The sequence below is a fragment of the Hipposideros armiger genome, unplaced genomic scaffold (assembly GCF_001890085.2).
Source record: "Hipposideros armiger isolate ML-2016 unplaced genomic scaffold, ASM189008v1 scaffold_30, whole genome shotgun sequence".
Taxonomy (NCBI): Eukaryota; Metazoa; Chordata; class Mammalia; order Chiroptera; family Hipposideridae; genus Hipposideros; species Hipposideros armiger.
The window spans coordinates 531,504-545,299 of record NW_017731380.1 but is presented as its reverse complement, the minus strand read 5'-3'; the positions used below and the strand labels follow the sequence as shown (position 1 = coordinate 545,299).

Below are 13,796 nucleotides of genomic sequence, written 5' to 3'. Positions count from 1 at the left end.
CCCTCCTTCCCCCCCCCCACCCAACTCTGTCAACTACCTCCAACACTTCCTCCAAAGAAGATTAATATAAGTTACATAATAGGCTATCTGACTATGGTTGATGTTTTCTGTCATTTATCAGGACTTTAAAATCTTCATGTATGTCTTTCTTTGCCTCAAGCAGAAGTCATATTTTATTCTAAAACATGCTTTATCTTTCTTTCCTAAAGATCCCTGCTACAGTCTGATAGAGTAATCCTCATAGTAATTCAGTTTTGCTAGAAGTCTTGCAAGAAAATCAGAGTTATGAGAAGGGTAACATCTCAAACCCATTGAAATATGTGCTTGTGGACCTTTCACATTAAAAATATGGCATTTCTCTGATTTTTAAAAACATGAACTCCAGGTTTATGGGCTCAAAACAAAATGGCAGCCATGGGAATGTCTGGGGAATTTGAGAAAATCAGACTGATAGATGGCTTTTCTTCCTGTACTATATGGATTCATAGTGCAAACTTTTTCTCTGTTTTTCTTTGGTTCAAGCAAAAGTTTTTATGTCATGATATTTTCGGTACTCCTTAAAGTAAATAGTACAGTCAACTGATGCTGTTCACCAGAAAAGCCTAGCTAGTTGTTTTAAAAGTATGTATTTAGATTACTTCAGACAGTAGAGTAACTCTAGTGAATAACGTAATGTGCTTTAAGCAGGTCCAATTTTAAATAGACCATCCTTTATGTTTTGATATAACCACTTGTTTTTTATTCCCTGAACATATGTTCCCATAAGATTAAAACTATTGTGGAATGAAAGTTTACTCATAAATTTATATGTTATAAAATCTGTAGCTTTCCTTGTGAAAAAATATCTCTTGGTTAGTGGTCAATGTCTTTCATCTTCACAACAGTGGAAACTGATGGAATGAGTGTGGCTTCCAGAAATCCTATAACCACCAATACTGATAACAACAATTCCCCCCAAAGCCACTGCTTTCTCTTGGTATCTGTTGAAGGTACTGAAGTATTATGACCAGGAACGATAAAAATTTTGTGCCTGCTAGAGTATCCATTGGCAAAAAGAAAAAAAAAAGGCCTAAAGACCAGGTTACCAGGGTCTGTATATCTTGAGACCTAAACTGGCTTCTGTGCAGCCTTTGATACTTCCATCCCTAGTTTTCCATCCTATCCCTTGCTATAGGTCCTACATGCCTACTAGAGAAGCCTAGATACCTTTTCTTAGTGGAGTTTGGAATAGTTGTATTTCCTCCATTATTTCATTCACTTTTCATTGTCAAAAACATTTTATCCAGTTTCACTGAAAGAATGATCAAAGAGCTAACTGCAAATTCTATCACACCTGTGGGATGTCTTATTTGATTCTAGTTCAACAATGCTGTACATACATGTGACAAGTCCTCTGTAGCCTATTGGATAGATTGGTGGAAATAGGACTCATTAAAAACCACGTTGCATCAGAATAGCTAAGCAACGGCTATATTTTATAAAACTGACAGCCCAGATTGATGTTTCTTGGTAAGATACCTGGCAACACCAGGAAAATCAGCCCTTGGTTTGGCCCTGGTGACAGGCTAGGTCGGCCCTGGGACCACCCTCCCTGCTCCTCTCTTCCCCCGCACACCCACCACTTTCTTCTTTCCTGGATTCTCCTTCTTGCTCTGATTTTCTAGGCCCTCTCGTGACTGCTTGGTAAATGTTCATAACAGCTCTTTTGGTGTCATTGAAAAATAACAGTTTCAAGTTTGCTTAGCAGCATGGAGGTAGTGGGTCATGTTCTGCTTTCTCTTGAAGTATTACTTCCTTATATTTTAAATTGTAACTCCTCAAGAAAGGGACACTGTCTCATCCATGTTTTACCTCCTGGTCTTTTCAGATTACTATACAATACAGTATATTTATTGTACATCATCAGCTATGTTATATATGTCATATTATGTATGGCATATAATAGATATGCAAACCTATATATGTAATATATTGACCATGAGAAAAATCAGTGTAACAAGGAATAGAGTAATAGCTCTACAGTAAGAAAATTCAAGTTGATAATATTTTTCATACATGTGTTGAGCTCGCTATAAAATTTCTGCCTCATACTGTGCTGAAATCTAATTTAATGCCCAAACCACTGGTTTTAAAGACAAAACCTCAGTCATAATCAGTTGTTGTTTTGTAACCAAACAACTAGTATGACCAAAGCAGGACATCAGGAGGAAGCACACCTGTGAATCCAGTCGACGTCCTGAATCTCTTTTTCTGCTTGGTGACTAGTAGTCATGGGAAATTCGCTCCTTTATCAAAAGGTGGTGGAGGAGAGCATTGCACACATAGGAAGTGTGCATGTGTAGAGACCAGTATGTCTCTGTCCTCGCAGATAGGATATATTATTCTATCTTTCAAAAGATGAGTTCATCAGAGTTGGGAATACCAGCCTCAGAATGTTGGTATTCGAGCTACCAGAGAACTTGGTCTTCTAGTCCAAACTAATGTATGGATGAGGAAATAAAGTCTCGGAGAGGTTAAATCACTAGCCCAAGGTCACACAGCTAGCTCAGCCTGAGCTTCCGGAAACTGAAAGTCATCTTCCGGCTCCAAGCCCAGGGCCTCCTCCACTGCCCCAGGCTGCCCTTTTTCACTGGCTTTATTTGGCAGAAGAGACTGGGAGCCAGGTAGAGCCCAAGGAGAAGTTAATTTGGAAAGTAGGGTAGCAGACACTTGTCATGTGAATGGAACTTAAAGTAGAAGAAAGTGAGTCATGCAGATAGAGGAGTTAAAAATACAGAGTTAAGGCTCTCAACACATCATGTGCACACTGTCATCTCTTCTCATGGAAGGAGAAAAGAAAAGGGAAAAAAGTTGCTTTGCTTTGACCTGCAAGTAGTGTGTGCTGAGAAGTGTGGCAGGCATAAACCTGGGTGCCATAGACACTCGCTCACACCAGCTCTCAGCGCTGGCAGCGTGCCACGGATGGCAGAAGCTCCGGCACTTCTTACCTGATGGTGCCGGGTGGTGGTGACAACTGAGAAGGGCTGTTTCTAGCTTGAATTGGAGGAAAAACAATTTAAAAAACACACTCTTAGAATGTGTCTGAGTTATTGACCATTATGAAAGCTGCACAGGAGGCCCCAGAGAAAGAAAGGGTTTTAATTCTCACTTTATTGCTTGGGAAAGAGTTATAAAACCAAGGATTTCCCCACCACCAACTAACTATTTCATACATTTATATTAAGGGCCAAAGTTAACAGTAAATGTGTGGGTTCTCCCAGCTCGGGGCCTCAGAGGCTGGCCAGCTGTAGGTTGCCCTTTATGTCAGCAGCAGAAAGGGACACGGAGAGGCCTCAGGTACGGAGGGCCCTGCCCGGTGCTGGGCAGAGTGGGAAGTGAGCAGTTCTGTCCTTCCAGAAGCACACACTCTTGGTGTCAGCTTCACGCATGTGAACCCATCATTGGATTTTTCCAAGAACACTGTCAATGTGAGAGTAGGAAAAGTGTACATCAGAAAAATATTGGAGAAAAAGAAAACAAAAACGAGAGAGTCACATTACCAGCTTGCCCACTGATAAAGTTAATTGAAGAATAGATAAAATAAACACCACTTGGGAATGAGTTTATTCTGGACGAGCGAGATGCAACTTGGTTCATCTGATGGACAGGGCGAGGGTTTGTCTGTGAAGAGACAGCACAGGTGTCTGGAGGGCAGTGTGGGGGTGACTACTTCCTCCAGACCAGTGGAGATGTTTGTCCTACTGACCACAACACAGTTCTCACCAAGGATCAGGGCCCAGCCTGTGCACAAAGAATGGGCCACTCGCAGCAGAGCCCAGAAATACCAACGGCGACATCTTGTTTGTGTCATTTGTAGTGGCAGTGCTGACTTAAGATGGGGCATGACTGACATTGTCAGTAATCATCAGAGATGCATTTGCCCAAACGAGGACCATGGTAGTAATCTTGCATGCTTTTGAAACTGTCTGCTTTTGGAACTGTTTTAAAAATGTCTGGTTTGGGGTTTTAATTTCTGTGTTTTGAATTTCCCCCTTTCTGCAGTTCTTGGTTTCTCTCTCACTGAGTACAGAGGATTTTAATTGTTGCTATCTATCTCTGCTTCTCAGCATGAAAGAGCCATGCCTCAGGGCCCTTGCGGAGCTTCAGGGTGGATGGCTTTTGTGTCTGAGCAAGCCGGTCTCACAGTAGCCGTGCTGGATTGCAGTAATAAATTTCTCCTTTTTTCCCCTGTAGCATTGAAAGCCGAAAAGAGAAGAAAGCTGACTCAGGGAAAGGTGTTGACAGGGAGACTTGTCTATGACTTGATCTTCAATTTATTTTTTACAAATATATGAGAAGAGTGCCACAGTTATTAATAAAACTGCTTTGATCATGTATTGTATATTCTGTCTCTCATCCCCAACCCACCTTCACACTGTAAGTAGTGCAATACTTGTTTCATGTCTGTGTTTAAACTTCTGAGCAGTGAGACACCCTTGTGAGCGTATACAATAGCTAATGCAAGAAACTCTGTGTTTCTTGCTGTATGTTAGGCATTTGTAAGCACTGGATTCTCATTGTCAGTTTTCTGAGAGCAATAGCTTTCTTAAAGAGATAAGTCATATTTACCTAGTTTGTATTTTCCTACTGTAGTGACCTGAAGATACCTGGTAATTTCACTGAGAAGAATTTTGAAAAGTAGTCTTACTTCTTATTTTTTTATAGCTTAGCATTAGTGACATGTCAAAAATCCCAAATCAAAAAGTTAGATTGGGAAGCATTTTTTTAAAAATAATTGTATTTATGCATTTCCTTGATTTACTATGATACATTTACTACTTAAGAATTTCTATGTAACTAAAACTTAAAATAATTTGAAAAACTAGATAGCCACCTGTCTACAACTTGTTTAAAAGAATCAGGCACTAATGCAAAAAGTCAAGTAGTAGCTGCTTAAAATTGAAGTTTTGATTACATGATCAAATACTAGGCTTGTACGAAATGCTGTAGAAAAACTTTGTACGTTTTGTGAGATTTAAAAAAAAAGCCCTTTATCAGGAATATGCTGTTAAATTTTTACCCTGTTGACAACAAACATTTTCCAAATAAATCTATTATATGCATACTCATGGAATACTAAATGGTGAGTCACCATATATGAGACTCCACTCCTGTACAGTTACCTTTCTGCTGAAGGGCATGTCTGCTAATGCTGCTTCTGAGTCACGTTCTAATGTTAGACTGACAGGTACCCACTTGTAACTTTTTTTTTTCCTGCAAAGCTCTTTTCCACTTTTTAATTAAATGCATGTTGTAGAAAAAAAATAATATTTTCAATGAAATTTTCAGATTCTGTTTGAGAAGCTTCTGTAGGTATTTCAGTTTGTATGAAATAATCCATCTTTACTAAACTTATACCAGAGGAAGAAATGTGAAGACTTTTTGAGCATTACTAAAAATACAGTATTGCTTTTTATTTTAGATGAATGTGAAGTGAATAAAGACTAAATCTCATAGTGCTCTTGTTTCCTAAGAATGGCCAGTGATCATCAATCTAATAATCTTCAGTGTCCAATTTTATAGTAACACAGAGCCCTATCGCTTTTCCAAACCATTAATTATATATTCTGTGTATAAGTGTACATGAAAAGTGAAAAAAAAAATCCTCCTGTGATTAAACTTATAAGGGAAATAAAATAACAACAAGCCTTCATTAGACTCAACATTTTGATACCTTCTGAACAATTCCCCTCGCAATCTTTTAAGAAGCCAGTTCTTAATGGAACATAAGCCTCAAAAATATAGGGAGACTATGCAGTTAATAAAGTCTGTGTTTATAAATGCCAAGGAAAAAATACAGAAACTTTCCATTCCAAATGTGTTGCCTTTGTATATTTTATAATACAGATACTACATTGTAAACATTGCCATTGTTTTATGATTAAGACTAGCTGTACATGCCAGTCAGTCCCACAAGCAGCCTCCCAGTGTTTTAATATATTAATAACGGTTCTGTTAAATGTGATCATAGTGAACTAAATCTTCACATGATCACCTATTTGAATAAGCATCATATCCAATGAAATTCTGTATTTCTGAGTATTTTTATAGTCATTTTGTTCTTGTGTGACTTTTAATGATATCCCTATGTTAATCCTAATATTTTGAAATCATATAAAGTATAAGAAAAATGTAGTGTTATATATTTCCTCCTAATTTCAAATCCTGGTCAGAATTAGTGAATATCTTGAATGTAATTTATTGCAAAGGTTAAGTAATGTGTAAATGTGACTAGGATATTGTGTTTTTCACAACTAAGAAATGTTATGTGGAAATAAATATTTATCCTAACTAATTTCTTTGCATATTTTAAATTGTGATGCAAGTGTCTTGTCTTTTTTTTTCCTAGTTTTAATCAGCAGTAAATCACTGTAGAACATTTTGATTGTTTGAACGTAATATTTAAATTTAGATACCCCGTATGTAAAGAAAACTTGGTGATGTAGACAACTCAAGAGTATTCATATAATTTGAACTTCATGAACAGGATATTTTGAGAGCTATATTAGAATGTATCTGTTCATTTTCCAAAGAGCAGTGACTTGGGTGCAAAGAGCATTATTCCTATGACCAGTAAAAGCTTCCAAGGTCATAACAGATTTCCCATTACTGGAACTCCTTAGACTTCTGTTTTTACCCCCCATGAGAAAAGCATTTCCTAAAATTTGTCTCCTTTCTCTTTGTTGCAATAGATCAGGTGGGACCATTATTCTTTTGTAGCCATCTGGCAGTCTGTCGGGGAGATAATTGCATTCAGAACTCTACATACGGGTTAATATTTCTCTCTTGACTCGTGAGTTTACTTTGTAATTGCTACCGTTTAACAGGCTTTGATACTGGGAAGTTTTTTCTTAAATATAATCTGAATATCTCCTTGGTGTAGTTTAAATTCATAGATAGAAACTCTCCACTGACAAGTCATAAACAACCTGTATTTCAACATGATCCCTAGATCTTACAGTGTTTTTCTTGGCTCTTAAAAGTGTAGCTTATTTTTTTCTTATCTGTAGTAATCTACTTATCTTTCTGTTTAACTTTAGCCTGTTTGCTCCTGGGCACCTGATAATTTTACTATCATTGCAAGATTGCTCTCCAAATTTTCCAATATACCTCTCTTATTTATTCATGCAATGAGATTACAACCATTTGACAATTTTATGAGCGTAATTGGATAATATGATGATTCTCAAAATATCAACTTTGAAAGGCTACTTGTAATCAGTTCCCTTGAAGAGTCTCTATATTCGGGATTATTACTGTATTTTAGTGATCTCTGGATATTTTCCTTAGAAAGCTGTAGCTAATTGATACAACTGTCATTCCAGTTTCCCTTGGTGTGTTGGCCACTAGCCTTTGTGCTGGAGCTTTGAAAATGGGACTGTGATTCTCGTAGGTGCATAGCTATAACATAATGTGATATGTACTAAGTTAGTGGTATGATTGAAACAGTGAATAATAAATAATGCAAGGATGGAACTTTGAGTAGGGCAGAGTTTGGGGAAAATGTTTTTCAGAAGTGGCATATGAATTGGGATGGAAATGGGGAAGGAAATCTACTCCAAGAACTGCAAAGATTCTCAGACACATATCAGTATTGAAAAAATTAAGTATATGGTATTATTGGAGCCTGATGGATCTAATATATGACATAGTTGGAAGCCAGCATCCAGCCCAATGTGGTGGAGTGTTAGGAGGTTAGTGGAGACCTATAAGAAAAGGTAGAAACATAAGTTGAAAACATTATAAATGATGTTAAATTCGATGTTAGGGGATGTTTGAACTTTACCCATTAAGGATTTTGAATAATGGAGAGACATGAATTTTTTGAAAGATCATCTGGTAGCACAGTCAAGAATATTGTGGGAAACATCACTTCTTTAGGGATCCAACTCCCAGGGTGACTCTCAGAGACTCAAACCAAACTCGCTGTAAGTGGCCTATTAAGTTTTAAATCAAACAGGCTTAAGTACTCCTTGGGTAATTAATAAATCACTCCAGACACAGTAGTTTTATTATAAATCTTTTATGTAGAGCATTCTTTCATATAATATGTTTTGGGTTGTATTTGAAAAACATATTCTGAAGACATGGTATCAACAGTAATCCTGAAACTATTGCAGAACTCTAAGTATAGTACAAAATTTAACCAATGACTGGCTCATCTAGGTCCAGAAACTACCCCCCCCATTCCCCCCGCCCCCACCTATCCTTTCTTTGTATTCATTGCTTCCATTTTTACCATAGACTTATCTTTGTACCTAGGTACTCTTGCCGTCTGCTGTGGCTGTAGTCATAGATTTTTTGCCATGTGACTTATTTCTTCCATTTGTTTATAAGTTCCCTAAAGGTAGGAATAGTGTTTTATCCTTCCTTTGTAACTCTCCAGAGCCTAGTTCTGTGTTCTGCTTTTTATCCACCCAGCAAAGGCTGTGGACAGAATTATGAGTAAAATATATCAGAAGATCCCGCTGCTCAGTTTATTGAGAATGACTAAAGATCCAAAAAGGATTCCCACTGACATGTCAGTACTGGAACAAAAATAAATACTTATTCTTGAAGGTGTGCCCAGCACCTGCGGACACAGAAGCCTCAGGTGAGAACCTGTGCTTTCGATGGAGTCATCACACTAGGAGAAAGAGCAAAATAGTTGTGAACAGGAGTAGGCAGAATGGGAAAGGAGGGTGCCAGGCAGAGCTACAATGCCAGACATAGAAGATACATATATATGTATGTATCTTCATAGCATTGCAAAATTCTGTGAAGTAGGTTCTGAGTTCAAAGAGGCTAAGTAGTGTCAGTGGCAGGCAAGTCTGAGCATCTTAGTGGTATCCTTAGTTCCTGTATGTTTCAGACTTGCCCCCAGGGTTTTTCTCTAATTTATTTGTCAATTTCTTTAACTTCCTTTTCCAATAAGTTAATTTAAAACTCTTATTGGAAAGTAAAACTTCTATAAGAATCTAATGAAATGCACTGTAACTTTCTCACTGTGAGTGGTGGCGCTCAGATTCTAACCCAGGTCCACGTAACCTCAGCTGCAGTACCCGGCGTCTCCAGCAGGAGGCGAGGTGCGGCTGCCTTCCTCATTTAACAGACTACTCATTCCAGCTCATGCAACCAGAATCAGGTACGTTTCCTCGCAGTATGTTCCATTTTCTTTGTCACTCTTAGTTTTGTGATTAACATTGGAAACTAAACCGACCCAATGAAATACTTCTCGTTTTGCTCACGAGTCACAAATATCATGACATTGGAAAGGAGAAAATTAATAGAACAGTTAGTGTTTTGGTTGTTTGATAGGTCAGACTTCTCACTATACATGTGTTTTAAATATCTGACAAATTTGGGGGTGATTGTTCGGATGAAAGATTATGTAGAATAAGACCTTTGATTTTGTTGAAGTTTAAAGTCTGTAACTCCAGAGAAGATACGCGTCTCAGTCCAACAGTAAGGACATTATCTTTCTTTTCATTAATTCAAATTCTTGCGTTTAAATACTAATATTATCACAGAAAGGTGACATGAATAAAAATGATAACTTTCTACTGAGTATGACGTTGGTCTTATTTATACCATACTCTGAGTTTTCCTGTGGGTAGTGATGCTATGCTTTATTCCCACATTCATCTCTCGTTCTCTACCATTTGTAGGTATTCCTCAGAAAGCCTGAATATGCACCCCAGGTCATCCTTTCAGACACTGCTCAAAGAACTTTCACAAAGTTGGCAGAACAAAATTCTCTTACTTCTCTATGAAAAAAGCCATCCTTGTGTTTGGGTATGTTTTTCATTCAGAGATTATTACATCTGAAATATTGTACAAATCTAGTAGTTTTAAAAATTGGAGTTCTCACATCAACTTAGAGTAAAAGCAACAAAGGCAGAGTGGTGGAACTGGTAGCTTCAGTGACCACCTGTGAATAGGAAAGGAAACACTTAGAATGACATACAGCCTGATGTGATCATTCATCTTTGTGGTGGTGGCCTTGATTAATCAAGGATGCACCGATTTATGTCCTGTGCCTGCTATTTAAGAAAGCATGGAGGTATAGCCTCATTTTTAGCAAGGTTTCCAACAACAACAACAAAAAATGTTCAAAAAGTATTTTTGAAGTGATTTCCCAAAAATCTTAATCAAAACTTAAAAAACAAACTCTGTATCCACACAAGAGATGCGGCCATTTCTCCCTTCCTTCGGTGTATGCCCTCCTAGGAACTGGTGCATTTAGCGGGTTGTTTATGAAAGGAATCGGAGCATCCATGTGCCTGCTGAGGCTGCAGCTGTCAATGTCAGGCGTGTCTGAGCATCTTAGTGGTGTCATTAGTTCCTCTGTGTTTCAAACTTGCCCTCAGAGTATTTCTCTATTTGTCTGTTTCTTTAACTTTTCCAATAAGCTAATTTAAAATGCTTATTGGAGAGTAAGACTTCTATGGGGGTCACATGGAATCTACTTTAACTTTAGTCATATCATTACCATTTGCAACCCTAATTATGCAAAAAATATGTGCTAGGATTTTTTGTTACCTCTGAGCACCAGAGAAAACATTTATCATGTTTAGACACTAAAGGAACAATGAATTTATATAGTTTTGATATTGTACAATAGTTGTACAGTATCAGTTATTATACAATGGTCTTAATATCTGTATATTATCTGATGTTGTACAACTATTGCGCAATGGTCTTATTAATCTCTGATATTGCACAATATTTGATATTGTCAGCATCTGGTACTGTCAATGATCTTAATAGCTGTACAATAGCTGAAGTTGTACAGTGTATGGTTTCAGTTAAGATAAAAGGAAATTTTTATTTAATTTGCTGTCATGACTATTAATTTAGTTCAGGATTTGAACATATGCTCTATGACTACTATTTCTGGATATAGAACTCTGCAAAGATTGGTCCAGCTACTCATGATGCTTGAACTCTATTAAGAAATAAAATTATGACAATAGCCCTACAGGTTTGAAGGTCAGTTGATGCTTCCAGTGGATGAGTGGGATTTGAGACTTCATTAAAGTCAATGGCAGGCTCAGAAAAGACAGTTGAACCTGAATTTCACAATCCTGTGTCCATTCCATGACTCACCAGCCTCATATTAAATTAATAGATTTTTTTCCATTTCTTCCATTTTAAGCTGCAGCTCAGTCTGTCTGGGATAACTTTTTCCAGCAAATGGTCTGAAGCTAAGTTTAAGTTCATAAAATCAATTTTTAAAAAATGAAGCCATTTTGCAAATAATGGAGCAAAAAAGAGTCATGTTTCCTCAGTTATCTAGACATTACTTTGCTAGGCTAACGTCAGCATCTGAAATCTATGCTTTCATTAATATAATTCTTTCCACCAGAAATAGTCAAATGCTTAAGTGATTGACTTGAGTCTTTTTTATTCTACTGCACCATCAGAGCTACCAAGATGATATTGTTGCTATTATTTGTTCTTATAATATGCGCCTCATCATAGTTCCCAAATAAAATGATAAATTATGTATTACATAAATAACCCAAATTATTTTAAGTTGATTATATATATATATATTAGAAATTGTATATGTCTTGGATGAAAACCCAATGAACTGCTTAATTTAACACATTTCTACATGTCTATTTTTTATAAAAACTGAACTCTCTCCATGTTTACAAGACAGTCTGGGATAACAAGCAAAATAAACAAGAGCTTTTCTGGATAAATGTGTCCATATGCCAATGTGGTTTAGGTCTGATTCAAGACACAAAACTCATTACCTCTGAAAAAATGAAATTTATTAAGTGACCAGGAGAAATTCTACAGTATGTAGAATGGGAAAAATAATAATACATAACTTTGTGGTTTATTTTCAATTAAAAAGCAAAAAAAAAAAAAAACAAGTCCAAGGAAGTAAAAATATTCTTTTAATTAAGGTGCTCAAAGAAATAAGAAAATTTGATGCAAGTACTCTTTCAAGTTAGGATTTACAAGACAAATATTTTCATCTTTTAACAGGGCAAGCTGATGTGTTCATATCTCAGTTCCAAGCTGCCTCTTTCAGGAGGAAACATCAGTATTTTTTAGAGCACGTTGACAATGCTTTCCCATCACCCTCGCTGTGTTTTTGTAGCACCTATAGCCATAACTGGCACCTGGGGGCTTTGCATTGTTGGCAGTTTCTCTCTCATTGCTTTGGAGTCTGTTCAACTGCTGTGGTTTTACTCAGAAGTCAGAGCTTTGCATATATGATTTCCTGAGACAGTTTGAATAGTCTTTCTCAGAAAACTGTGCCAATCTGGCTGTGAACAGCTCTTCTCTGAGAGGAGCTGACAGCAGCCTGGTCGGGTCAGCGTGCTTGGACTTGGGTTCCCAGCCAGGCCCAGCTAGCTTCTCTCCCTACCCCCTCTTCTTACCCCCGCTTCAGCGCATCACTGCGCACATCTTACCATCCCTTTAAAGAACAGAACAATATTTGGACTAGTCCAGCTAGGAAAAAAATGAAATGATGCCCAGGAAACCTATGCAAAGCTCCCCTAAAAACAATCCATATTTGTTGTTTCAGCAAGTGATGTGGAAATGATTTTAAATAATAAACAAAACCAGACTGAATAATTCAAACTTCTGTATGGTAATAATCTGTTGCAATGACAGAAGTTCCCACTTAGGGTCCTAGACATAAAATTTGGGAACAAAGTAACCTTAAATTTCTTGATTTGAGTATATTTTTTTTATATCATCTTGACAGTGGAGTTTTAAGATCATGAGAACAAAATAGCTTTTAATAAGCTTTAAATGGCAGGCTGTTTTGAGGTGCTAAGGTAAAGAGAAGCATTGTTTTATGAAGTGGCTCATGTGAGTGTATATATGTTGGTGTGCTGAGCTGGTACCGATTCCATGGTCTTCGTCTGTATACCACTGGAGAAAGAAAAAGGTCAGAATTAGGAAGTCAGCTGTGTTGTTTTTTTCAGTCAATGCAAATGAGCTCTCACGAGCATGCAGAATAAAACAGGATGTTTTAATTCCTGAATCAGTGTATAAACTCAAACGTGATCAGAGAGGGTGTGTAATTTCCCCGCAGGGCTTTTCCAGGGCATGTTGTGCTGTCCTCCAGGAGGTGCTGCGACAGAAGACTCACTGTGAATTTGGCTTTACTGAGGAGTGCTTTAAGGATAGATATATTCTAATTAAAATATCCAAATCCATTTTCAAATTTGACTCAAAGGACACTTAGGGCCATATCATGCACAGGAGCGAATGTTTATCCTGTTAAGCCCACTAGTTCTAATTAAGTGTTATCAAGTGTTAAATTTCTCCTACACTATCTTAAGGTAAACTGTGTTAAAAAAATGTTTTTAAAAGGCAATTTTTCCTAATATATATCACTAAGGAACTGGAAAAATTTGTTTCAGTATTCCATTTATGTTTAACATAAGTGAAGTCAAAGTCAAATGTGGTATTTACAAACACTTAGATTTTTCACTGGAGTTTTTTTTTTAATCTGTATGTATGTATTTATGTAGGAAGAGCTGATGACCTGAGGCAAAAATTAATCAACTCATACCACATTAAGCAAGTGGGAAGTCATTGCCAGGCAAACATGTATTATGGTGACATAAATTAATTTTTAAAAATTGTTTAATTAAAGTAGCACGCCTGTCTTTGAATAGTGAAAAAATAAACCTGAACCTCTTAAAAGAATCTGACATGAAGGATATTTACCAGGTTTTCTGGGTGTCAAGTGACTGTCCCACTTCTGTACAGTGGGCAGTGTTTGAACTGAGCACAGATAA

The 13,796-nt window shown here is 37.1% G+C and overlaps 2 protein-coding genes across 2 annotated transcripts in view; one reads left to right on the top strand and one right to left on the bottom strand.

Moving 5' to 3' along the window:
* SLC4A10 (solute carrier family 4 member 10) overlaps window positions 1-6,353 on the top strand; it is a 200,567-nt gene extending 194,214 nt beyond the window's left edge. The window contains exon 25 of the mRNA XM_019636818.1: window positions 4,234-6,353. Coding sequence (XP_019492363.1) covers window positions 4,234-4,300 — 67 coding nt within the window. The 3' untranslated portion in view covers window positions 4,301-6,353. The remainder of the gene's footprint in view (window positions 1-4,233) is intronic.
* Window positions 6,354-11,907: 5,554 nt separating this feature from the next.
* The window catches only part of DPP4 (dipeptidyl peptidase 4), a 91,554-nt gene continuing 89,665 nt past the window's right edge, over window positions 11,908-13,796 (bottom strand). Inside the window, exon 26 of the mRNA XM_019636841.1 lies at window positions 11,908-12,921. Within this exon, the coding sequence (XP_019492386.1) occupies window positions 12,820-12,921 (102 nt within the window). The 3' untranslated portion in view covers window positions 11,908-12,819. The remainder of the gene's footprint in view (window positions 12,922-13,796) is intronic.